General features: G+C 37.6%; 2 protein-coding genes across 6 annotated transcripts in view; one reads left to right on the top strand and one right to left on the bottom strand.

Moving 5' to 3' along the window:
* ZNF565 (zinc finger protein 565) overlaps positions 1–291 on the bottom strand; it is a 35578-nt gene extending 35287 nt beyond the window's left edge. For both annotated transcript variants that reach the window (XM_041743583.1, XM_041743585.1), the window contains exon 1: positions 148–291. The gene's annotated coding sequence lies outside the window, so the exon portion shown is untranslated. The remainder of the gene's footprint in view (positions 1–147) is intronic.
* On the top strand, positions 29–24495 carry ZNF146 (zinc finger protein 146). Of its 4 annotated transcripts, none has more exons than XM_041743590.1 (3): positions 29–268; positions 11357–11593; positions 21407–24495. In XM_041743590.1, the coding sequence occupies exon 3, from the start codon at positions 22211–22213 to the stop codon at positions 23087–23089; it is 879 nt and encodes a 292-aa protein (XP_041599524.1). In that variant the 5' UTR covers positions 29–268; positions 11357–11593; positions 21407–22210; the 3' UTR covers positions 23090–24495. The 4 variants fall into 4 exon arrangements, with proteins under 4 accessions (XP_041599524.1, XP_041599527.1, XP_041599523.1 ...); XM_041743593.1 differs by lacking the exon at positions 29–268 and adding an exon at positions 331–443 and having other exon boundaries at positions 11502–11593; XM_041743589.1 differs by lacking the exon at positions 29–268 and adding an exon at positions 355–443.
* Positions 24496–26130: the final 1635 nt, after the last annotated feature.

Genomic DNA, 26130 nt, shown 5'->3' with positions numbered 1-26130 from the left:
CAGACATATTTAAGATGGCGGACTCGTACCTCAAAGCCTGAGTTTGGCCGTTTGACACTGCGGCCGGGGGAGCTTCAAAGACGGAGTCCCTGCTCCAAACCTCCCACCAGGCTTGAGCTGATTTTCTTCTAGAGCAAGACAACTCACCCTGAGAGCCCCATAATCACAGGAAGAGGCAGCCAAGTTCGTGTGGGACAGAGTGCTGACCAGCAAAGCCTTAAGGGAAATGTAGTTCAAGGCCGGAAAAACGGCGTAGCTGTGACAGAAGGTAATCAAATACTAGCCTGGGCCTGGCCACGGTGACCGTGCGGGCCGCGTCGCGGAGACTTCTGGGAGTGCTTACTCGCCCTCGGAGTGCGCAGGCGCAGCGCGCCGAGTGGACATTTTGGTCTTTGTCCGCGGGTCAGTCCGGCCCCTGGGTCCACGTGGCGCGAAAGTAGGAGGTGGGATGTGGGCGTCTTGGGCCGTTCGGGTCGGGGAGGTTGAAGGGGAGGATTCTGGATTTGTTGGGGCGCGGCGCGGGGGATGAGGAGTGGGTTTAAGAGCTTCTGGCCTACATGTGGGGTGGGGGTGGGGGTTTCTGAGGCGGGTTCGAGCGTGTGTGACCCTGAGTTTGTCCGTAAGTTTGACTGGATGTTGGGATTATTGAGTGAGAAACTGTGGGTGCAGGATTGTAAATGGTTGCATCTGAGAGGGAGATGTAGGAGACCAGCATTGAGGCGGTAATGTCTATGCCGCACTTCCCTTGTCGAAAGTGCTGATAATAACGGTGCCATCTTCGTGGAGTATTTTTTATTTGAATACTCGGAGGAGGGGGGGAAAGGCTAAGAAATAATTTAAAAGTGAATTTTTATATAAAAACGCGTTTACTTTTAATTGGAGTAGAATGCAGATTACCGTGGTTTCTTTTTTTAAGCAAGCAAAGAATATTTCAAAGGCACTTTTTGTTGGCGGGGGAGCTTCACACGATCTCAAATCTCCTGCTCTTCAGGGTATTTTAATAGGGCTGCTGTTAAGTCCTAGATTAAATATCGACGTTGTACTTCGAGTAGCAGCGTCATATAGCACAGAAAGTCCAGGATTAGAGCCAACGGTTTGAAGTTCTAGGTTAGGCACGGTTTTCCTCATTCTTCGAAGAAAATTTAGTTGTTGCAATGTTTATCTATTAGTCTGACCTAGATTCTAGGTGTCCAGACGCCTAAATGAATTGACGTGTTCCCAGACTGAAGGGATTTTGTGAAGTAATAAAGACCATTAACTGCTGTCTGCAAAGATGCTTTTTCTGAGAAATCCTTAACAGTTATCCTTAACAGAGCTTTAAATAATAAGAGTTAAAGTAATTGGGTACTAATTTAATATCTACAAATCAACAGTCTTCAAATAGCCAGTTGGAAAACCTAATAGAAGAAAACTATTTACAATAGCAATAAAAAATTGAGAAATAATATGCAAAATTGTTAGAAAAGAACTTTAAAAAGTGCTGAGAGGCATAACGAGATATTATTCAAATAGATACACCACGTTTTTCAATAGGAAGACGGCATAAAGAAGCATGTGCTGATTTAAGTAAAGTTATTAATTCAATATGATACTAATAAAAGGATCTACAGTTTTTTGGGGGGAGCGGGGGAACTAGATAAGCTGATTCTGCAATTCATATGGAAAAATAAACTAGAATAGCCAGTAAAACTCTGAAGAAGAAAAAAGCAGTTGGGGTGTGGAGAGGTGGGAGCCCCGCGCTAATATATATATATATATATATTTTTTTAATTTCAATTCCAGCGTAGTTAACATACAATGTTACATATTTCAGGTGTACCATATAGTGATTTAGCAATTTATATATTATTCAGTGCTCATCAAGATAAGTGCTCTTAATCCCTTTCAGTTGTTTCACCCATCCCCCCACCCACCCACCTCCCCTCTGGTAACCATCTGTTTATTCGCTATAGTTAAGCATCTGTTTTTTGATTTGTCTCTTTTTTCCTTTGTTCGTTTGTTATTTTTTCCTAAATTCCACACGCGTGAAATCATATGGTATTTGTCTTTCTCTGACTGACTTATTTCGCTTAGCATTATACTCTCTCTCTCCATCCATCTACTGGTAATGTATTTTAAAATATAAATCCTCAGAAATTGAAATCATATTGATGTTAGCACCAAGCAGGCTGGTGAAAGGAAATTTGGCAACATCTATAATTACAAATCTATTTTCTGTTTGGCATGGCTGTTTCCCATCTGGAAATTAATCCTACAAATGTACCTGCGTTTGCATGAAATGATACAGATAAGAGGTTGCTGATTGCATCAGTGTTTGGCATAGGAAAAGATTAGCCATCACTAGGAGATTGGTTTGATAAAATTAGGTCCATCTATACAACAAAATAAGGAGGTGTACAAAAGAATGAGGAGGAAGCTTTTTGTATACTGACACTGAAATAACTCTAGAATGTATTGTTCTATGAAAAAAACAAGATGCCAGAAATGTATGTTATGCTTCATTTGAAGTAAGAAGGGGCAGAAATAAAAATGTATGTTTGTATTTGTTTCGCTTAGAAAACTCAAAAGATAGTCAAGAAACTATTAAAAGTGGCTGTCTCTTTTGGTGTAATGGTACTGTATAGGTAGAGCAAAGGCAAATACATTTTTTTCCTTTTTTTTTTGGTAAAGATTTTTATAATTTGAGAGGGGTGGGTTCGAGGGGGGGTGGTTCAGGGAGAAGCAGACTACCAACTAAGTGTGTGCACATGGGGGCTTGATCCCAGGACCCTGGGATCAGGACCTGAGCCAGAGGCAGGCAGACGCTTAATGGCCTGAGCCACCCAGGTGCCCTGGCAAATACTTTTTATATTGTTTTTCTAAGTATATGAATTTAGTATTTAAAAGTTAAGGTTTTTTTCTCATCTGCAGAAAATAATAGTATCTGATTCATGAGGTGGTTGGGTTGTGCGGATGGAGTTCTGAGTACTAAAGGATAGTGCCTGCTATGTAATAAGAACTTGATAAGTTTTGAATAGCAGTATTATTACTATCTGCAAAATAATAGTTCCTTAGAAACAGTACAGCCATTTGTACTGTTTCTGGTAGAAATCTCTTTCTTTCTTTCTTTCTTTCTTCATGAGAGAGAGAGGCGCAGAGGGAGAAGCAGGCTCCCCACAAGGAGCCCAATGGGGGATTTGATCCCTGATCCGAGATCACGCCCTGAGCCAAAGGCGAACGCTCAACTGCTGAGCCACCCAGGCGTCCCATCTGGTAGAAATTTCGAAAGATTCAGATATATATAGATGTTCTTTTTTTTTTTTTTTTTTTTTTTACCATATTTAAACTTTTTTTTGTTTCCTTTTATAACTGGAATGAGGAAGTTCGATTTCTGTGTTCAAGTTACATTCATCTTTAGAAACCATCATTATCTTTTTTTTCTTAAAGATTTCAAAATTGGGCAGCCCCTGTGGCGCAGCGGTTTAGCGCCGCCTGCAGCCTGGAGTGTGATCTTGGAGGCCCGGGATCGAGTCCCAGGTTGAGCTCCCTGCATGGAGCCTGCTTCTTCCCTCTGCCTGTGTCTCTGCCTCTCTCTCTGTCTGTGTCTCTATGAATAAATAAATAAAAATCTTAAAAAATGATTTAAAGATGTTCAAAATTTATTCATGAGAGACACACAGAGGCAGAGACATAGGCAGATGGAGAAGCAGGTTCCATGCTGGGAGCCTGGTGCAGGACTTGATCCCGGGACTCCAGGATCATGCCCTGGGCCAAAGGCAGGCACTAAACCGCTGAGCCACACACACCCCCCCCCCCCGCTTTTTTTTTTTTTTTTTTTTTTTTTAGTTTTTATTTATTTATTTATTCATGAGAGCCACAGAGACTGAGGGAGAAGCAGGCCCCCTGTGGAGAGCCTGATGCAGGACTCTGTCCCAGGACCCCAGGATCACAACCTGAGCCAAAGGCAGACCTTCAGCCACTGAGCCACCCTAGAGTCCCTGGAAACCCATTATCTTTTTCATGAGAATGTTCTTTGATTTCGGTGGTGGTTACTTTCTCATGGTTCTAATTCAGAACCTCTGATGATGTTTTTTAAGAATCCCAGTTGTGACTTACTTTTGGCCAGAATAAAGCAGAGATGATCTTCAAATGTGTAACATCAGAAGAGGTATATGATATGACTGATCCATCATTAGTGATTATATTTTTCCCTTTTTGACCAAAATGTAATCTGTATGGATTTACTTTGTATCATATGAATGAATATTCACTCCCCATTGATTTAATGGGTGGATTTTTTTTTTTTTTTTAAGATTTTATTTATTCATGAGAGAGAGAGAGAGGCAGAGACACAGGCAGAGGGAGAAGCAGGCTCCATGCAGGGAGCCTGATGGGGACTCCATCCCTGGTCTCCAGGATCAGGCCCTGGGCTGAAGGCGGTGCTAAACTGCTGAGCCCCCACCCCCCCACCCCCCATGGTTGTTCTTTTTCATATTTTTCTGACTTGTAAGCATCATTATAAAGTTGAGTTCTAGCAACTATAACTAGTTTCCTTTCTGATACTCCTATTACCACAATTTTAGCTGTGGACATTCCTCCAAACTGACTCCTGGTTCATTTTGACTTGCTGCCATTTAATTTGAAAACGTTCTTGCACTCCAGGCCCACCTTGTACCTTCCCTCTTGGAATTGGCCATTTCTCCCAAGGAGCTCTCATTCCTTTTATTGGAGAATGGTAGTAGAGCCCAAGATCTGGGTGCTGATGTTCTCATTGCTGCATTGTTTCATGGCATCTTAGTGATAGAGCAAGAAAATCTATTTTTAAAAATCACTAGTTCATGTATATTTATTTATTTTTAGTTCATGTATTTTTAAATCAATTCAAATTTTAATGATATTTTTACCTAATAATTAGCTCCTAATTATATCTTATAGTAAAAATTTTGAAACATATTAACATCTGCTTATTTTCTTTGTTTTATCTTTCAATATAAGGAAAATGGTTTCAAAATAACATTACTGGTATTAGTAGTAACTATGTACATACTTTGTCACATGAAAAATTTCTTTGTAGCTATTTTGTCCCTAGGATTCATCCCACTAAAGATGTATAGTCAATTCATTGTCTTTGTCAGAGTCTTTTGAAATAAATCCATTCTTTTTTTTTTTTTTTTAAGATTTATTTATTTATTTATTAGAGAGAGAGAGAGAGAGAGGGGCAGAGACACTGGCAGAGGGAGAAGCAGGCTCCATGCCGGGAGCCCGACACAGGACTCAATCCCAGGACTCCAGGATTGCACCCTGGGCCAAAGGCAGGCGCTAAACCACTGAGCCACCCATGGATCCCAATAAATCCATTCTTTGAGGAACTTTGTTAATTCAAGTTAATGTATAGTTGGGTTCATTTGTTTCGTGTTTTTCAAGTTCAGGACTGCTTTTTAAAAAGTGAATTTGATTATTTAAAAAGTTAACTAATTGGGGCACCTGGCTGGCTTAGTTGGTAGAGCATGTTGGTCTTGATCTCAGGGTTGAGTTCAGGCCCCTCATTGAGTGTAGAGATTGCTTAAAAAAAAAATTAAAAATCTTAAAGAAATGCAAAGCTATAAATTAAAAATTACATCTCACAGAGATAACTCCTCTCATTCTGCTTCCCTCCCCATCACATTCATCTTTATCCCAGTGAAATATAGTTTCTTGTTTGTTTCTTGTTTATCCTTCAAGTGGATTTTTTTTGTTAAGCCACTAGTTCCCTTCTACCCACACCCTTTTTTCATAAAAAGTAGTCTACTATATTCATCTAACTCCTTAATTTATTCACTTAACCATATATCCTGGAGGTCTCCTTGTTGTTGTTTTTTCTTTTTAACTGCTGTATAAATAAAACATTGTGTGTGTTTACCATAGTTGATTCAGTTGGACATTTAAATTGTTTTCAGTCTTTTGCTATTACTAACAGCAATAATGAGTAATTTCTTACCTGTGTCATTTTGTACTCCTGTAGGACTATCTCTAAAGTAGATTGCTATAAGTAGAATTGCCCATATAGCTAGGTACTTAAACTCTACTAGCAATGTACAAAAGCACCTTTTCTCCTAGAACCTTACCATTAGAGTGTAGTGTTAATTATATTTTGCCAAAGGCATAAATGAAAATTGGTATCTCAGTGTAGGCCTTATTTACATTTCTTCTGAGGGAAGTTAATTATCTTCCATATGTTTAAAGGCTTCATGTATTTATTAAGGAACTATCCATATCCTTTTCCTCGTTTTTCTTTGGGGCCCCATTTTCTTCTAGGACCTGTACATTAGAAATGTTAGTCCTATGTGAAATGAGTTGCAATTTTTTCAAATTTATGTATTTATTTTTTAAAGATTTTATTTATTTATTCATGAGAGACAGAGAGAGAGGCAGAGACACAGGCAAAGGGAGAAGCAGGCTCCATGCAGGGAGCCTGTCCTGGGACCCGATCCGGGGTCTCCAGGATCACACCCTGGGCAGAAGGCGGCGCTAAACCGCTGAGCCCCCAGGCTGCCCTAAAATTCCATTTTGATCATATAATAAATTCTTACATGTATTTGGTCTGTTTCTGGAATTTATAGTCTCATCCATCTTCTAGTCTGTATTTATGTACCAGTATTTATCTCTTTATTATTGAAGCTCTATAATTTTGATGTAGCTAGTCTCTTCTTATTGCTTATTCTTTTCAGAATTTCCTAGCTATTCTTTTTTTTCTCTTTTTTCCCTTTTAAGATTTTATTTATTTGAGAAAGAGTGTGCTTATGTGTGCTCCTGGGGGAGAGGGGATCTCAAGCAGACTCCCTGCTGAGCCAAAATCAATCAGAGGCTCAAATGACTGAGCCACCCAGACCCCCCTTGCTTATTTAATTTTCTTTGTAACCTTTAGAATTAACTTGTCTAGTTCTAGGGAAGAGTAGCTTATTTTTATTGGTATTGCATTAAATTTATAAAATAACTTAGGAGAAAGGGACGTTAGATTTTTATGATGTTAAATATTGTCCATGTACATAAGTATTTTATTTTTTAATTTTTTTAAAATTTTTATTTATTTATGATAGTCACAGAGAGATAGAGAGAGAAGCAGGCTCCATGCACCGGGAGCCCGACGTGGGATTCGATCCCGGGTCTCCAGGATCGCACCCTGGGCCAAAGGCAGGCACCAAACCGCTGCGCCACCCAGGGATCCCTACATAAGTATTTTATATGTTCCAGTTTCCTTTTGAGTACTTTGGAGTCTTTTTTTTTTTTAAGATTTTATTTATTCATGAGAGACACAGAGAGGGAGAGACAGAGACACAGGTGGAGGGAGAAGCAGGCTCCATACAGGGAGCCCGATGTGGGACTCGATCCTGGGACTCCGGAATCATGCTCTGGGCCAAAGGCCGATGCTCAACCGCTGAGCCACCCAGGTGCCCCATAATATTGCAGTCTTAAAAAAGTTTTTTTTCAGCACAAAATAAGATGTCCATTCTTTTTTTTTTTTCTTAAAAACTATTTTTTTTTTGTAATTTCAAATTTTTAAATTCCAGTTAGTTACTATATAGTGGAATACTAATTTCAGAAGTAGAATTTAGTGATTCATCACTTATATATATAGCACTCCATGCTCATTACAGTGCATGCCCTCCTTAATACCCATCAGTCATTTAACCCATCCCCCCACCTGGCTTCCCTCCAGCAACCTCAGTTCTCTGTAGTTGAGTCTGTTTTGATCCTTGTGTTCTTTTATGGCTTTGCTTGCTTCTTAAAGTTGTAAAAATTATAAAAATTCATTTTGTTTTTGTTTAATTGCTTTGTGGCAGTTTTTTCATATGTGTTTACTCAGCTGTTGAAAAATCATGCTGTTCACTTTCACTTTTTTAAAGATTTTATTTATTTATTAGAGACAGAGAGAGAGGCAGAGACACAGGCAGGGGAGAAGCAGGCTCCATGTCGGAACTCGAACCTGGGTCTCCATGATCACACCCTGGGCTGAAGGCGGCGCTAAACCTCTAAGCCACTGGGGCTGCCCTACTGGGTTTTTTTGTTTGTTTGTTTGCTTTTTAGTATTTTTGTATAGACACAGACAAATTATTTTGTTTATTCATGTTTGTATGAGAGATTTTCTGAGACCATTACCAGGAAAAAGGAAGCATCATAGTATCCTGTGTTTCAGAGCTCATGTGCCTCTTCTAGCGTTTAAAGCAATGGAGTTCCTCACCTCCTCTGGCTTACTGACCCTAGCCTGTTTGAAGCCAACTTCTATCTCTATCTCCCTGTTTCCCATAATTCTTCTTAGTACTTGCCTTCCAGGATGATACATTTACTTTCAGAAGTTGCTAAATCTGGGGACCCCCTATTCCTAAGTACTTTTAAAGCCTACTCCTGCTTTCCCTGCAGTCCTTTTCTGTTTAATCTAGGTCTTGCTTTTATTAGTTCCCTCAGGGTGAGGCTTGCTCATTTAGTAAAGAAATATTAGCTGCAGATTTCTGAGCTTTTTAAGTTCTTGGAATCCCTCAAAGCATTCCCAGTTTTTCCTAGGCTTTTTACAACTCACTGTTTAGGCTTCTTCTTTGGGTCTGCTTTTGGTACATGGAATTTGGGAGGAGTTTTTGTTTTGGGGGTTTTTTGGGGTGGGGTGGGGGAGAGTTTTTGTTTTTTTGTGGGATTCAATCCCAGGACCCCAGGATCACGCCCTGAGCCACTCAACCACTCAGCCACTGAGCCACCCAGGCATCCCTGGAGGAGTTTTTTGGTTCCTAGTTTTGTTGTTCATTTTTATTTTATTTTATTTTATTTTATTTTATTTTATTTTATTTTATTTTATTTTATTTTATATTTTATTTATTATTTTATTTTATTTATTTTTTATTTTATTTTATTTTATTTATTTTATTTTATATTTTTTATTTTATTTTATTTTATTTATTTTATTTTATATTTTTTATTTTATTTATTTTATATTTTATTTTATTTATTTTATTTTATTATTTTTTTTATGATAGTCACAGAGAGAGAGAAAGGCAGAGACATAGGCAGAGGGAGAAGCAGGCTCCATGCACTGGGAGCCCGACGTGGGATTCGATCCCGGGTCTCCAGGATCACGCCCTGGGCCAAAGGCAGGCGCCAAACCGCTGCGCCACCCAGGGATCCCTGTTGTTCATTATTAGACTCAGTTGCAACAGTTCTCAAGTTCTTCCTTGAAGAAGTTCTTGAACTTGTAACTCAAGTTCTTACTGTCATTCTGAGAATAAACATTTGCTAATAATTTCTGAGATCTGTTATTTCAAAGATTCCTTAGCATTTTGTAGTCTTCCTTGCTGTACCTACCATACTGTTTTGGTTCCTGTATCATATCTGCTATTTTGGGTATTTGGGGCTACACTTAATATAATTTAGAGTGAACATATTCTCTACTGGTTTTGCAAAAGATAACAGAATGTGGATTGGCTGCCCACCACCCCCATTATTCTTGATATTCTCTGTAGTTTGCATAAGTACTTGAAAGATTCAAAACTAAGCAGCCACCATGCTTCTTTGAAACCTTTCCTTGCCTCTGACTGTTGGGTGTTCCTAGGATTCTGCCCTTGACTCTCTTTTTCATGTCCTGTGTATATTCTCTAAGTAGTCATAGCCACATTCCACCTATGTCTTCAGCAGCACTGATATTCTCACAGCTGATAAATTCCCATTTCCTTCCTTGGCCTATTCTGAGCTCCTTATATGTATGTGCAGTTGCCTAATGGGTATACCTGTCTGCATGTTGCTTGCAAACCTAACACTTTGGGGTGCCTGGGTGGCTCAGTCTGTTAAGCATCTGCCTTCCGCTCAGGTCATGATTGGAGTCCTGGGATTGAGTCCTGCATTGGGCTGCCTGCTCAGTGGGGAGTCTGCTTCTCCCTCTGCCTCTACCCCTGCTTGTGCTTTCTCTCTCTCTCTTTTTTTTTTTTTTTAATTTTTAAATTTCTTTATTCATGAGAGACACAGACTGAGAGAGAGTGGCAGAGAAACAGGCAGAGGGAGAAGTAGGCTTCTCTCGGGGAGCCCAACGCAAGACTCAATCCTGGATCCCGGGATGATGACCTGAGCCGAAGGCAGGCGCCCAACTACCATCCCTCTCTTTCTCCAATTAATAAAATCTTTTTTAAAAAATCATTTTGAAACTTGATACTCCAGAATATCAAACTTGATATCCTTTTCCCTGCAGATTTTCTTCAGCCAACTCACCCTCTCCTATTTCTTCTCTGTGTACATTACTGTCTAAATTATGTTCTAAGCCTTCCATTTCTGCCACACCCCAGTGCAAAAATTGGTGACCAAGCTTTTTCAACATGCATAGTAGATAGTGTATATGTATATAAGTAGTAACTCAAGTTTTTAGTATTTTACTTTTTTTAATAGGATTTCAACTTTATAGAAAAGTTGGATTAGTTCAGAAAGTCCTATATGTCTTTTACCCAAATTTACCATTTACATTTTGTTTTTTTGCTTTATTTTTCCTTCTCTGTCCAAATATTGGTGTGTATAATTTTTTTGAACCATTTGAGACTAAGTTGCATACATGCTTCCTTTATAAGTATTTCAACGTGAATTTTCTAAGAACAAGGACATTGTTTTTCATAACCATAGTACAGTAACCAAAATTAGAAAGTTTTTAACATCAACACATTGCTATTATATAATACAAAGCCCATATTCAGGGGTACCCAGGTGGCTCAGGTTGTGCTTAGAGTCCTGGGACTGAGTCCTGCGTCAGGCTCCTCACAAAAGCCTGCTCCTCCCTCTGCCTCTGTCTCTGTCTCTCTGTGTCTATTACCAATAAATAAATAAAATCTTAAAAGTCCATATTCAAGTTTTGTCAGTTGTCCCAATAATGTCCTTGCAAATGTTTTTCAATAAATGAATAAACATATATGGGACATTTAATACAGTTTTAATCAGATTATAATACAAAGTAAATATTAGGATTCCAGGAAAAGCTTTAGTAGCTTAATTCCTGAATACTGTAAGAACAATTTCCTACACATTGTATCCTGGCAACCTAGTTCTGATTGGCATCTACTGCTGTTGTCATAGTTGAATTAAATTCATCTAGGAATAAGGGCCATGGTTAAATCCACTTAGGAACCTATATAGGAATGTGTGGTGCAGAACAGTATCATCTAGTTATGTAAAGTATGAACAGCTTTCCTATGTAAGTAAAATTCTGAGAAACACTTTTTTTTTTTTTACCCCATTTCTGAATGTGTGGAAATTTAAATGGTTTGATGAGTATGGCTTTGAAATTCAGGATCCAGATAGTCTTAGTCCTTTTGCTTATTATAATTGTGTGTGCTTTAATCTCTAAGGCAAAAGGTCATTACTCTGTTCTTTTTCACAGGGCCACTTCCTTGCGCATCTCTGGAAACTGCACCTTCCTCATCATTCAGAAGGCCTGGAGGCCCCAGGGCTCAGCCTGAGGTCTAGGATGGTACTTTGGCCTCCAGCATTAATATTCTAGTGCTGTGTCATTTCCCCTAAAACAGGTTGTAAACTGACCAAACTCTATCTGATCCTCTGTTGGAATAAGAAGACACACTGGATGGTAGAGAACAAAGTGGAAAGGAAATTTGTTCAGGTAAGTGAATGCCAAGCCAGGTTAACAGTTGTTCAAACAGCACTGACACCTATGAAATACTCAAAGATGAGGCTCTGGTCTGAGTTACTTGGTATGAATTCTTTAGATACCCAAATTATATTGACAGTCATTTTTTTTTCTGCTTCATTACTCTATTATTTAATCAAATTCTAGAGGGCCAGATGACCCTCTTACCTCTGTTCTGGATGTCATCCAGATCAGTGTATGTCACATTACACTTTATTTATACTGCCTCTGTGTGATTATTTTCTCTTTCATTGATACCCTCAGTCTTATACCTCCCAGTGTGTATAGACTTCTTCCCTTATGCATTTTCTTTTATAGGTATATAAGTCTTTATATATTGTCTCATGTTTAGGTTGCTTTTTATTACTTGCCACCTTCTTTCAGTCTTTCAGTGGTTAATGCCTCTGAGTTAGGTTTTATGTCTGTAATCATGCTTCCTGTTGCCTTCTTATCCACCTTCTCCCCCATTACACATCAGCAAAATCCTGCCTCCCTTTCTTCTACCCCCATTTACCTCTTTCAGAATTTGTCACCCCAGAAATCAGTTCTTTCCCTTTCTGCTGTATGTGTGTGTGTGCATATAAATGTTATGAGTCTGTATTTGTTTTTTACGTAATAACGTAAAATTTTTAAAAATAACGTAAAATTTTTGAACTTGAAGGTATATAGTGAAAAAGTCTATTACCTCTGACTTTACGTCCTATAGATTTTTTTCAAAGATGCAGTCACTTTTGAGTTTCACATGTATCCTTCTTGAGGTAATCTGTGAATAAACTAGCATATATTATATATCTGTGCTATAAATATGAATACATATGTATGTAAGCCTTCAGTTTTCATATAAAGGGCTATATGTATTCTGTGTCCATAGTTGTTTTTGTTTCCTTTTCTAGGAGAGACTATCAACACATAATTTATTTAGTCTGTCTCCTATTTATGGACATTTAGGTTGTTTCTAGACATATGATTTTATTTTATTTATTTTTTTTAAGATTTATTTATTTATTTATCATGATAGACACACAGAGAGAGAGAGAGAGAGGCAGAGACACAGGCAGAGTGAGAAGCAGGCTCTATGCCGGGAGCCCGACGTGGGACTCGATCCTGGGACTCCAGGATCGCGCTCTGGGCCAAAGGCAGGCGCCAAACCGCTGAGCCACCCAGGGATCCCTAGACATATACTTTTAAAGACACAAGTGTTTACAAGTGTGTATATATACTTATATTGTTCGCAGAGTCATGTAGATATAACTAATGATTTATTCTAAATGGAAATGCTAACTCAAAGTTACATTAATTTATAGACTTGACAGAAATAAGCCTGTTTTCAAAAGTAGTAAACCAATTTACATTTCTATCAATATGGTATATTCATATACCATACTGTTGAATGATATTATTAGGCACCATTTCAGTTACTAAGGAAATGTCAGTAATCAAACCTTTCAAAAATTCCTCCCTCCTGAGGTAAGACACACTGTGGTAGTTCTCTTGAAAAAAATTTAAGGAAAACCAGCATAGAGAAGGCCAGTTGGCAGTTACAATTTTAAATCAGTTGGTCAGGGAAAGGTCTCACTAAGGGGATGACTTTTGAAAAAAAGATCTGAAGAATGTGCAAGTGAAGCATGTAATATTTGATGGAAGAGCGTTCAGCCAGAAGGAACAAAAAGTGTTAAAAGCCCTGAAGCTGGAGCTTGCTGTTTTAGAAATATTGATCAGGGCAGAGTAGGCTGGCTCAGAATGAGCAAAACGGAGTTAAGAATAGGTTTGGTTAGTTAACAGGCCAAATCATAAACTTTGGCCTTTATTCTGAGTGATTTGGGAGACCATTAAGGGTTTTGAGCAGAGAGAGGAGTGATAAGATCAGAATTAGATTTTGGCTGCTGTATAGAATATAAGGTATAGGGTGGGGGAGGTAAGGCCAGGAGATTAATCAGAGGCTATTGCAGTAATCTGGGTAAGAAAATGATAGTAGTAGAGCTAGTGACAAGTCAGATTCTTCAAGATATTTTTTTTTTTTTCAAGATATTTTAAAGAAATAGCTGACAGGATTAGCTGATAGATTGTGTTGTTTATTTTTATTAATTTTTTTTAGGTTGTGTTGTTTTTTAAGAGGAAGAGGAGTAACACCGATAACTCCAAGGTTTTAACTAGAAGAGAATGAGTTAATGTTTCCTGAGATAGGAAGACTTCAGGAATTTTGGGAGATAGATCCAAGAGGTTTATTTTATTTTGGACTTGTTGATTGTGACATGTCTGTTGATCATCTAAGTGCATATTCATATAGGCAATTAGGTATACCAGTCAGGAATTTAGGGAGGTAGAAAGTTGTGACCTTTTGTTCTGTACTACTAATAAGCTGCTTTATTCACTGATGGGATCTCTATTTCCTTGCTCGGTCCCATTTTTCCTACCATTTAGGGATGCTGGTGTGTCCACCAAGTCTTCTTTATCCATCCTACATTCCTGGATTCTGTTGTTAAAAACAAGGAGGTAATGATTTGACGCCTGAGGGCAGTGCCTTATGTTTTCAGAGAGCATTGTGCCTGAGAACTCTTCCTAAAACAGCAGTGGCAACTGCCTGCTAACATCCTTTTCTCCTGCAACATTAGAATTATAGCTACTTCTTACTCTTCTCAACAATGCAGTTTTCCCTTTTTTCCCCGTTTTATCCTTCACAGGTGTGAAAAGCGGGCAGAGATGTTCTTATTTTACTATTTTAGCAGAAAGGATCTATTTATGTTATGTGATTCATCCGGTAGGAATTCTCTTCCATTTCTGCTTGGTTGGTGCCTTGATGACCTGAGGCATTGCTTTTGACCTGAGGCATTGCCTTATCTTTCTAAGTGTTTTCTTATCTTTTGCTTTCATTTTTTCCCCTTTTTCCTCTTACTGGATGGAGGTGGCTCCTAGAACACTGCATTCTACCTTTCCTCCTTTTCTTTATAAATTAAATCCCAGAGAAGACTTTTTCTTTTTGAAGATTGTATTTATATTTATTTATTTGAGAGAGAAAGCGCCCACCTGTGTGCTAATGGGGAGGAGCAGAGGGAGAGGGAGAGCAAAAAAGAATCTGAAGCAGACTCCACGCTCAGTGCCACAGCTGGGGCTTGCTCAATCCTACAACCCATGAGATCACAACTGGAACTGAAACCCAGAGCCAGATGCTTAACTGACCTACCCAGGCATCCCAACACTTAATTATTCTGAAGTTAGAAGTAACTCTGTAGTATCAATTCTCATTTTTCCAGCCTTTCTGTCTTGCCCACCATAATTTTACCTATTTACAGGATATAACTGTTAGACTTGTTTCATCTTCTTTTGTCAGATAGTGAGGTTAATACTATAATATCCAAATTGGGGATTTCAGATCATTATTTTCAGGTCTAGAGAGATTACCTAAAATCCGTTTCATACTATGTCTAGACCATTTCTCATGATCCTTGAGATATGGTAGCCAAGCCTTTAAAAAGATATACATTAATCTTTTTTTTTTCAATTATATTTATTTATTCATGAGAGACAGGGGGAGGGGGGCAGAAACACAGAGAGAGAAGCAGGCTCCGTGCAGGAAGCCCGAAGTGGGACTTGATCCCTGGTCTCCAGGATCATGCCCTGGGCTAAAGGTGGAGCTAAACTACCCCAATATACTTTAATCTTATCAAGATAGGACATATTAATTAACCATTAATGTAAATATGAACATACTTTTTTCTCTCTGTAAAATTCTTTGAATCTTGGCTTTTGATTATGAAATGTTCTATCTATTCAGGTCTTATTTATCATTTAAATATGTTCCTCTTTTATTGATCTCCCCTTTGACCATCCTATTTTATATTTTCATGGAAATTCAAAAGTCCTGCGTAAATCCTGTCTTATATGTATTTACATTTTGGTATCTGGAGTCTGTATTACAATCTGTTGAAAGGAAGGCCCATGTTCTGTCTCTAGTTTTGAGATACTTGTTAAATAATCTATGAATTACTGTGGGAGGATTGTTACTGATCAGTTCTTCAGTTTTTTATCCATGAACATTTTCAAATATTAAAAACTGAGAGACGAATACAGTATTCTCCCATATATTCACTGTGTAGATTTTTTTTAAGATTTTATTTATTTATTTGTGAGAGACACACAGAGAGGCAGAGGGAGAAGCAGGCTTGCTACAGGGAGCCTGATGTGTGGGACTTGATCCCAGAACTCCAGGATCACACCCTAAGCCAAAGACACTCAACTGCTGAGCCACCCAAGTGTCCCATCCACTGTATAAATTCAGTAATTATTTTGCCATGTCTGTTTTATATGTGTGTGCCTCTATCCCTGTGTATGTTGCTAAAACATCATGACACTTAACCTCTAAAAAATTAAGTATGCATTTTCTAAAAATAATGGCATGACTCTACATAATCACAATATCATTACTCTTAGATGGATTAGCCATAATATTCTAATATGTAATAATTAGTCCATATTTATATTTCCTCTATCTCCAAAATACTTTTTATATTAAAAAAGATTTTTCCCTTTTTCTTTTCTTTTTTAAGTAGGCTCCATACCTAATGTGGAGTATAGCTTCATCTTTAAAATCTCATTCTTTTTTTCCTCTGATGATATTGCCCCTAGCATTTAAAAATTTTCTACTGTCAGCCCCTCAAAGAGTAGAGCAATTAATGGAATCTAACATCTCAGGTTATACTTAGGATGTTAAGACTTAGCTATATACAGATTTGGTTTAAAAGATATTTAGTATGAATTACTTACTTTAGGAAAAGTGAATCTAATTGTAATTAGAAGTTCAGTGAAAGATGTTCGTAAGTAAGAGACAAGACTGGAAAAATCTTTTTAGGAGCATGTTTTTGGACCTGCTCTCAGGAGTTTCTGTAGATTTTACGATGGTTACAAAATAGGAGGGATCAAGCTAAGCCAAAGAAGAGCATGAGGAACATAATATGCATGATTGTTATTCATTGATTGCATAATTAATATGCTTGGCAGGCTCTTCCTCCAGATATCTGTAAGGATCACTTTCTTTAATATCTTGAATCTTGCTCAGAGGCCACTCTATCTAAAATTAAAACTATCCCCTTCTCTGATCTTTTTTTTTTTTTTTTTTTTCTTTTCTGTAGCGGTTTCAGCTTTTTAACAAACCATCTCTTTATCTGTCCACTAGACTCTTGATGAGGGAGGACAGTGAATTTTATCAGTTTTGGTCAATACTGTTAATCCCTAGAGCTTAGAAGTGTGCCAGATACATAGCAAGGAAAGAAAAAGATATTTGTTAAATGAGTAATGAGAAATGTTTTGAGTAGCAGTCCTCAAACTTACACTTTTGCTTTTTTTTTTTTTTTTGATGACAGCTTTATTGAGCTAGAATTCACATAACATAAAATCCATTCTTTTAGAGTGTACAATTCAGCGGTTTTTAGTATATTCACAAGTTGCACGACTATTACCACTAACTCCAGAACACTTTCATCCCCATAAAAGGAAACCTGGTACCCATTTAGCCACCTTTACATTCTTAAAAGTTGAGGACCATCTGGATTTTAAAAGTTCTCATAACAAGAAAAAGATCTGCATGTATGGTGACAAATGTTAACTAGACTTACTGTAATTATTTTGCAGTATGTACAAATATCGAATCATTATGTTGTTTATCTGAACTTAATATACTGTATAATGTTATGTCAATTATACTTCAGTTTTAAAAGTCTAAAAAAGGGATGCCCAGGTGGCTCAGCGGTTGAGCACCTGCCTACAGCCTAGGGTGTGATCCTGGAGTCCTGGAATCAAGTCCCACATCAGGCTCCCTGTGTGGAGCCTGCTTCTCTCTCTGCCTGTGTCTCTGCCTCTCTCTCTCTGTCTCTCATGAATAAATAAATAAAATCTTTAAAAGAAAAGAACAAGTTTAAAAAAATTAGCTAATGGTCACGGTGCCTGGATGGCTGTTGGTTGAGCATCTGCCTTTGGCTCAGGTCATGGTCCCAGGGTCCTAGGTTTGAGTTCAGCAGGGGAGTCTGTCCCTGCTCATGTGTTCTCTCATTCACTCTCCCTTAAATATATAAATAAAATCTTTAAGAAAAATAGTTAATTTTTTTAAACACAAAAAAAATTTGTTATGTGGGCTTTCTTTACCACAATAGAATGTATAAACAAACTTGAGGACCTTTTGGTTTATGTGGACTTTAGTGATATTTAGAAGTAAAATTGAGAAACTTTTTAAAGTGTATTTATTTAAAAAATAATAATCTCATTTTTTAAAATAATCTCATTATTTGTAAATCTAAATTATATTTCTTGGGATGCTTGGGTGGGTTAGTGGTTGAGTGCCTGCCTTTGGCTTGGGTTGTGATCCCGGGGTCCTGGGATCGAGTCCTGCATTAGGCTCCCCACAGGGAGCCTGTTTCTCCTCTGCCCATGTCTCTGCCTCTCTCTGTGTCTCTCATGAATGAGTAAATAAATAAAATCTTTATATGTGTACATATATATATCAGGGTATTTTATGGCCTATTTTTTCTTTTGAAATGTTACGGTGATACATCTAAAGATGCATCTTTTATTCGTTGTGCAAAGCACTAAATGTGCCCTTTAAGTCTAGAGATGCATGGCTTATAAGAGAAGAAGCCTTTTTTTGTTTTTCTTTGAATTATTCCTCTAATCAGTTTTCTTCTTTTGTTTTTCTGGAACTTCACTCAGCTAATACAGTATCTTGGTTTATGCTCTGAATTTGTTCTTTAAAAAAAATGTATTGAGGTATAATTGACCTACAACATTATATTAGTTTTAAATGTATTTTTTTTCCTTTTTTTCAATTTAAATTTAAGTTAGTTAACATATAGTATATTATCAGTTTCAGGGATAGAATATAGTGATTCATCAGTTGCAAATAACACCCAGTGCTGATTACATCAAATGCCCTCCTTAATGCCCATCACCTATATTACCCCATCCCTCCACCAACTACAATATAATTGAAGTTTGTATATATTATGAAATGATCGCAGTAACTCTAGTTAGCACCTGTCAAGACACATAGTTCCAGAACTTTTTTTTTTCTTAGGATGAGAACATTTAAGAACTACTTTCTTAGCAACTTTTGAATATACAATACAGTATTATTAACTGTAGCTGTGCATTATATCCCCATGGCTTATTTTATAACTGGAAATTGTACCTTTGACCCCTTTAACCCATTTTGCACACACCTCCCTGCCACTTACGGCAGCTCATCAGTTCGCTATGAGCTTGGTTTGTTGTTTAAGATTCCACATGTAAGTGAGAGCATACATTATTTGTCTTTCTCTGACCTTTCACTTAACTGTAATGCCCTCAAATTCCATCCATGTTGTCACAAATGATAAGATTTTATTCTTTTTTTATGGGTGAATAATAATCCCATTGTATGTATGTACCATATCTACTCATTCATCCAGTGATGGATATTTAGAGTGTTTACATATCTTAGCTGTTGTAAATAATCCTGCAGTGAACATGTTGGCACATAGATCTTTTTGACTTAGTATTTTCATTTTCTTTGGATATATACCCAGAAGTGAAATTGATGTATCATGTGGTTCTATTTTTAATTTTTTGAGTAACTGGCCTTGAATTTGTCATTTTATTTCTTAAGATTGGATTTATTTGAGAGCAAACAAGCAAGAGAGCAGGGGCAGAGGGAGAGGGAAAGGGAGAAGCAGACTCCTGGCTGAGCAGGGAGCTTAATGCAGGGCTCATAGGATCCTGACCTGAACCAAAGGTGAATGCTTAATGGACTGAGCCACATTGGCATTTCTAAGACTTTATTTTTAAGTAATGTCTACACCCAGCATGGGGCTTGAACTCACAACCTCAAGATTAAGAGTCTACTTAGCCAGCTAAGTACCTCTGAATATGTTTTCTTAAAGCTTCTTTCAGGAAATACTTGTCATTTGTGCTAATATTTCACTGGCCAAACAGGGTAGCTGGCCATCCCGGAGTTTGCTTGGTCCGAGTACTATAATCCTTCGGCAGTAAGATGATTCTGTTACTATTGAATGACAATACAGTCTACCTTCCCAGTCCCCATCTTAATTTCAAGGGGACTTTTTGTTTCTTGCTTATAGAGAACCCTACTACTGTTGCACTGATAAAATATCTTCTCTTTGGTTTTAGGTTTTGTTGCTGTGTACTGTTCCTTACCTTTATTCCTCAGACTTTATTTTTTCTCCTTTTGATATTGATCTGTCTTATTAGAGGTCCCTCAAATGTGTGTGAAATATTGGCTGCAGTCATACTTAAAACTGATCCACTAAAAGGTGATCATAAGCTCTTTCATGCCTTGGATGCTTTTAGTCCTCTGGTAGATTTCAGTGAATCAAAAGTAAAATGCCATGGGGTAGGGCACCTGGGTGGTGCCATTGGTTAAGTGTGTGACTCTTGGTTTTGGCTAGGTCATAATCTTAGAGTAGTGAGATCGAGCCCCATGTCAAGCACTGTGCTCAGCAGAGTCTGCTTGAGATTCCCTCTCCCATCTCTGTTGGCCCCTCCCACTCATTCTCTCTCAAATATTTTTTTAAAAAATGCCATGAGATGCCTGGCTGGCTCAGGCAATGGACTTTTGACCTTGGGAATGTGAGTTCCAGCCCCACGTTGGGTGTAGAGATTATTTAAAAATAAAATCTTAGGGAAAAAAAGAAAAAATGCCTTATGGACCCAGAGTCTCCCTGCAGAATGATTACACTGCTTTACTCACAAACTCTGGTGTGGCCAGGTCCTATACCATCTTGGAGGAGTATCCTACTGAGGGTTTTCATGGGCATTTCATGTTCTCCAGAGAAGGAGCCATTCATACCCTGCTCACAGGTATATATACCTAATTGCCAACAGTTTTTGGTATGAGCTACAGAATATCTTGGAGGTTTCAGCATAGTATGTATAGATTTAATTCCATTGGTTTCAGTGTAGCACCTTGTCATCTGAGCCTGGTGCTTCTCTGATTAAATTTCTGCAAAGAATAATTTCCATTTCGTACAAAGGGGTGGTCTTACTGGGAGAGGTAGTGCTCCAACTGCATTTTATATAATTTTTTTTCAGCTACCATCCTTTATTCCTTTTTGTGAGGTACCTGATTCCTCCATTTCCTTAGTCTTTCTGATATTTTGTGGCATAAATTGGTTTATTTGACATTGGCATCTTCTATAGTATCTTTACATACTTAAACTTTATCAGCTCTGCTGTGTTGAAAATCTTTTGTGTGCTTATGTTATTGGAAAATTTTTAATGTTTGTGTGTATTCATGTCTCTAGTCATGTCCTGTTTTCTTGTGAGCTTGTACCATTTTCCTTTTGTTTGTCTTTTTAATGGGATTTTGGGAGGAAGCAGTCGTTAATTCCTTTCCTTTTCTTAGGCATCCAGGGAGACTTTATCAGTTTTACGTCTTTTTATCCTACTTGTTAATTCCTCATTGTTACATTCAATTTCCTGAACTAAGAAATGGGAAAGGTTATTTTTCAAGAGTAATCCTTAAGTTTGTGTGCCCATGAACTTTACTTTTCTATGCATGTATCCCCCACAAGAGTTTCCTTTTCAAAAGTTGTTTGGTGACATTGCTGGTGAGGATTTTTTCATACTGTGAGACGGGCTTCCAAAGTACATCCCAAAAGCACAATCCAAAATTTTATAGGAAAATTAATAAATAATGATAACATAAAGCTAACATTATTGAGTGCTTACCATTTGTCAGCCACAGTACTAAGCACTTTATATATTAACTCCTTTAAATGATGATTCTTTGTACTCCCATTTTAGAAGAAGCCTGAGAAGATGATGAGCAGATAGAGAGGCAACAAGACTTGGGAATCAAGTTGCATCCATCTCCAGTAAAGAACAGACTGAGAAAAAAACAAACAAACAGTGAATATAAGAAAATTGGAAAAATACTTCCTCTGATCTCAGACATTATATATTTAAGGGCAACACCTCTTTCAGCTTACCTAGAGTTTGAAACACAATTTAGCTTATAGCCATGAAGGAAGTTGTGTAGGAAAGAATCATCAATTTAATTTAGTTCAGAAACCCTGCCACAGCGTATTCTTTATGGTAATAACCCCTTTAATTGTAAATTAGCGTGGAAATGCCTTCAGTTAAAACAGTTTGAACCCCATCTGAAAACAGAGCATTCATACTGGAGAGAAACCCTATGAATTTACTGAATGTGGGAAAATTTTCACTCATATGTCACATACCTCATTAAATGTAGAAGAAGTCAAGCTGGAGAGAAACCCTGTTCTTCTGAGGAATACTGAGGAGCCTTTAGCTAGATGACAAATCTCATTAAGCAGAAGAAAATTTTACTGGAGAGAAACCAGTGAATATAACAAAACCTCATTGAGCATTAGAAAATTTATACTTGGAGAGAAAGCTTGTAATACACTGCATATGATAAAAGTTTCCTCTTGAATTTTATCCCTTATTTTACACCTGGAAGGTCATACACAGAGACCCTTCAAATGTAAGAAATGTGGAAATACTTTCAGCCAAAAGTAAATTCTCATTCATCAAAAAATTCATAGTGGAGAGAAACCTTGTGAATGTGGGAAAGCTTCCATTCAGATGTCACACCTCAGTCAGCAGAGAATTTGTAGTGGGGAAAACCCCTTTGCTTGTAAGGTATGTGGGAAAGTCTTCAGCCACAAATCAAATCTCACCGAGCATGAACATTTCCATAATAGAGAGAAACCTTTCGAATGTAATGAATGTGGAAAAGCCTTCAGCCAAAAGCAGTATGTCATTAAACATCAGAACACCCATACTGGAGAGAAGCTTTTTGAATGTAATGAATGTGGAAAATCCTTCAGCCAGAAGGAAAACCTCCTTACCCATCAGAAAATTCACACTGGAGAGAAACCTTTTGAGTGTAAGGATTGTGGGAAAGCTTTCATTCAGAAGTCAAATCTCATCAGACACCAGAGAACTCACACGGGAGAGAAGCCTTTTGTGTGTAAGGAGTGTGGAAAAACCTTCAGTGGCAAATCTAACCTTACTGAGCATGAGAAAATTCATATTGGAGAGAAACCCTTTAAATGTAATGAATGTGGAACAGCTTTTGGCCAGAAGAAGTACCTCATAAAACATCAAAACATTCACACTGGAGAGAAACCCTATGAATGTAATGAATGCGGAAAAGCCTTCTCTCAACGAACATCACTTATTGTACATGTGAGAATTCATTCAGGTGATAAACCCTATGAATGCAATGTATGTGGAAAAGCCTTCTCTCAAAGTTCATCTCTTACTGTACACGTGAGAAGCCATACAGGTGAGAAACCCTATGGTTGTAATGAATGTGGGAAAGCTTTCTCTCAATTCTCAACCCTTGCTCTGCATTTGAGAATACATACAGGTAAGAAGCCTTATCAATGTAGTGAATGTGGGAAAGCTTTTAGCCAGAAGTCACACCACATTAGACATCAGAAAATTCATACTCATTAAAAACCCTGTAAATATCTTAAAAATTGGAAAGCATTCATCAGGAATTTAAGCCTCATAGTGCATCAGAAATAATCATACTTAAGGAAAATATCACAAATGAGGAAAACAAAAGCAAAAAACTTAACTGGACACCGGGGAATTTATACTGAAGAGAAAAGACATTTGTATGATAATAATCCTACACCTAACAAAAAAGCTGATGGTGCAGGTAATGCTGAAACTTTAGATGCATTTCCACTAAAACTGGGAATGTGAAACATGCTTCTTGTTGCTGTCTGCATAGACCTGGAGATTTTCACCAATGTAATAAGTTGTAAGTATTGGAAAAGAAGAGACTTATATTGATTTAGCAGAACAAGAGATTCTGGAAACACCTATGCATTTATTAGAATTTAGAATATGATAGAAATGGCAATAGGAAGTGAGAAGATAATGGGACTATGTAAACAATGATTTGGAGGTAATTTGTTCTCCAAGGAAAAAACAGACCATGAACTATATACACCGAGGGAAGATCCAGGAGAATAAAAATAGGAATTATGAAAAAGCTATATACTGAAATGGTTATGACGTTGGAAGTAGGGAAACATTCCTGATAAGTTCAAGAATACCTAGCAATTCTGAGTTTGTATGCTTAGGAAATATATACCAGTCTATTTACTGTGGCATGATTTGTAGTAGCCATAAGTTGGAAACAACTTAAATGCCCATTGGGAACAAAATGGAGAATACTTATGATGAAATACTGTATATCTGTAAAATTTAACAAATGATATCTACATGTATTACAGAGAATGATCTCAAAAATCACGTTGAAGGAAAAATGAAATGCAGAATAACACATATATTACAATGACACTTTTGTAAATTTTAATTAAAACTTTTCTCACAAAATTCAGTACTATGTATTGGTAATGGATACATATATGTATGTATGTTTTTAAAATGTTTTTGAAATGGGTTGGAAGGATACAGACCAAACTCTTGATAGTGGTTGCTTGTGAAGAGTGGAGAAGGGAAGGGGATGAGTGTGGGAGGGACGGGATGGTTTTCTGTTTAAAGGGGACTTCAATTTTATATATAAACATCCATTTCTCTTAAAAACTAAAAAGACTGCAAGTAAATATATCAAAATACTGGATAATTCTGGATTGTGGTATATGGATATCTTGTCTTATTTTTTGTACTTTTCTGTATTTTTAAATTTTCTCAAAATTAATAAGAATGGGGGTGAGGATGGGAACACTGTACCTATAGAAATCATGTTCTAATGGATTCATTCCCAATCAAGTACTAAACTTTTTATAGAAAATATTTCTAAAATTTTATCAATGATGAGTGGATGGACTTGCTCTCTATGTAATATGAAATTATCTATTTTATTAAAATTAAAAATGACAGCATAATCCAAATCTCTTATTTTTACATGTTATGAGTGTGCACTGTATATGGTTTTTCTTTACATTTCTAATATTATTTTGCAACATATCGTTTTAGCTTAGAAATTTTTAAGAACTTGTAGTTAAATAAAGGTACATACACGTCATATAACTTGTCTTTTTCAGATAAACTGATTTTGGAATATCAGTTTTCTTGTCCTATACATTTTCATGAGAACAGCTTAAGTTGGGATCCCTGGGTGGCGCAGCGGTTTGGCGCCTGCCTTTGGCCCGGGGCGCGATCCTGGAGACCCGGGATCGAATCCCACATCAGGCTCCCGGTGCATGGAGCCTGCTTCTCCCTCTGCCTATGTCTCTGCCTCTGTCTCTCTCTGTGACTATCATAAATAAATAAAAATTAAAAAAAAAAAAAAAACAACAGCTTAAGTTTTGGGGGCACCTGGATGGCTCAGTTGGGTAAGCTTCCAACAATGCTCTCAGTTTAGGTCCATCCCACCCCCTAAAAAATTTATTTATTTTTGCAGGGGGAAGGGCAGAGTAAGAGGGAGTGAATCTTCAAGCAGATTGCCCGTTGAGTGTAGAGCCTAATGCAGGGCTCAACCCCAGGGCCCTGAGATCATAACCTGAGCTGAAATTAGGAGCCAGACGCTTAACTGGCTAAGCCACCCAAGCACCCCAAATCTTAGACCTTTCTAATATGAAGTCCCCCATCCCTTTTTTAAAAAGGATGTTATATACTAAATCTATTCAGGAATTGCACCACCTGGTTTTTTGTTTTTAAGATTTTATTTATTCCTGGGAGACACAAAGAGAAGCAGGTTCCTCACAGGGAGCCCAATGTGGGACTCAATCCCTGGACCAGGATCATGCTCTGAGCCAAAGGTAAACAATGATGATGAGCCGCCCAGGCGTCCCTGTACCACATGTTTGTATACCATTAAAAAATGGCCTCCATTTATCACCTGCAGTTAAGAAAAATATTCTATATAAAGATTAGTTCTAAAATATTTTCCTAAAGTTTTTTTTTTTTTTTCCTCAATCTGTTGTGCTTCACTTAGCTCTTAACTGCCCCTGTGTTTGTGCAGCTTTGGAGTTAAACAGAATAATTCAATCCTGACCCTAAGACAAAACCAGGGGAATGCCTGTGTGCCCAATTGGCCATGGCCTAAGATTCCTTCTCGCCACAAAGCGAGACTTGCAACAGAGCAAGACTGGTTGTGCTGGCTCATAGAAGAGAATTGAACATGAAGTTGAGAATTGTCATATTACTTAGCATGTCAGGAGGTGGGTGATCTGAACCCCCTAAGTACTTCATTCTAATTGATAAAATATAGATCTAAGTAACTTGACTGTCCCACACTTGAATCATGAGTTAAGATTTATAAATCTTTGTTAATCCCACATTGCCTGGATACATACTGCTACTTTATATAACACCCAAACCATGTAAGGGCCACAAAACATTCTCCTTTATTTGCCCCAAGCACAACAAAATTTCTAATATGTCCTAATATTCAGGCAACCTTACATCTACATTTTCAGGTATTCCTTAGTTGTGTCTGTCATGTACAAAACACTTTCTTTGCTTTTCTTGATTGTATGTGTATTTCAAATTTAAGGTGTTTGTATAAACACCAGCTT

Source organism: Vulpes lagopus, chromosome 2 (assembly GCF_018345385.1).
Source record: "Vulpes lagopus strain Blue_001 chromosome 2, ASM1834538v1, whole genome shotgun sequence".
Taxonomy (NCBI): Eukaryota; Metazoa; Chordata; class Mammalia; order Carnivora; family Canidae; genus Vulpes; species Vulpes lagopus.
This window is presented reverse-complemented; position numbering and strand designations above follow the sequence as displayed.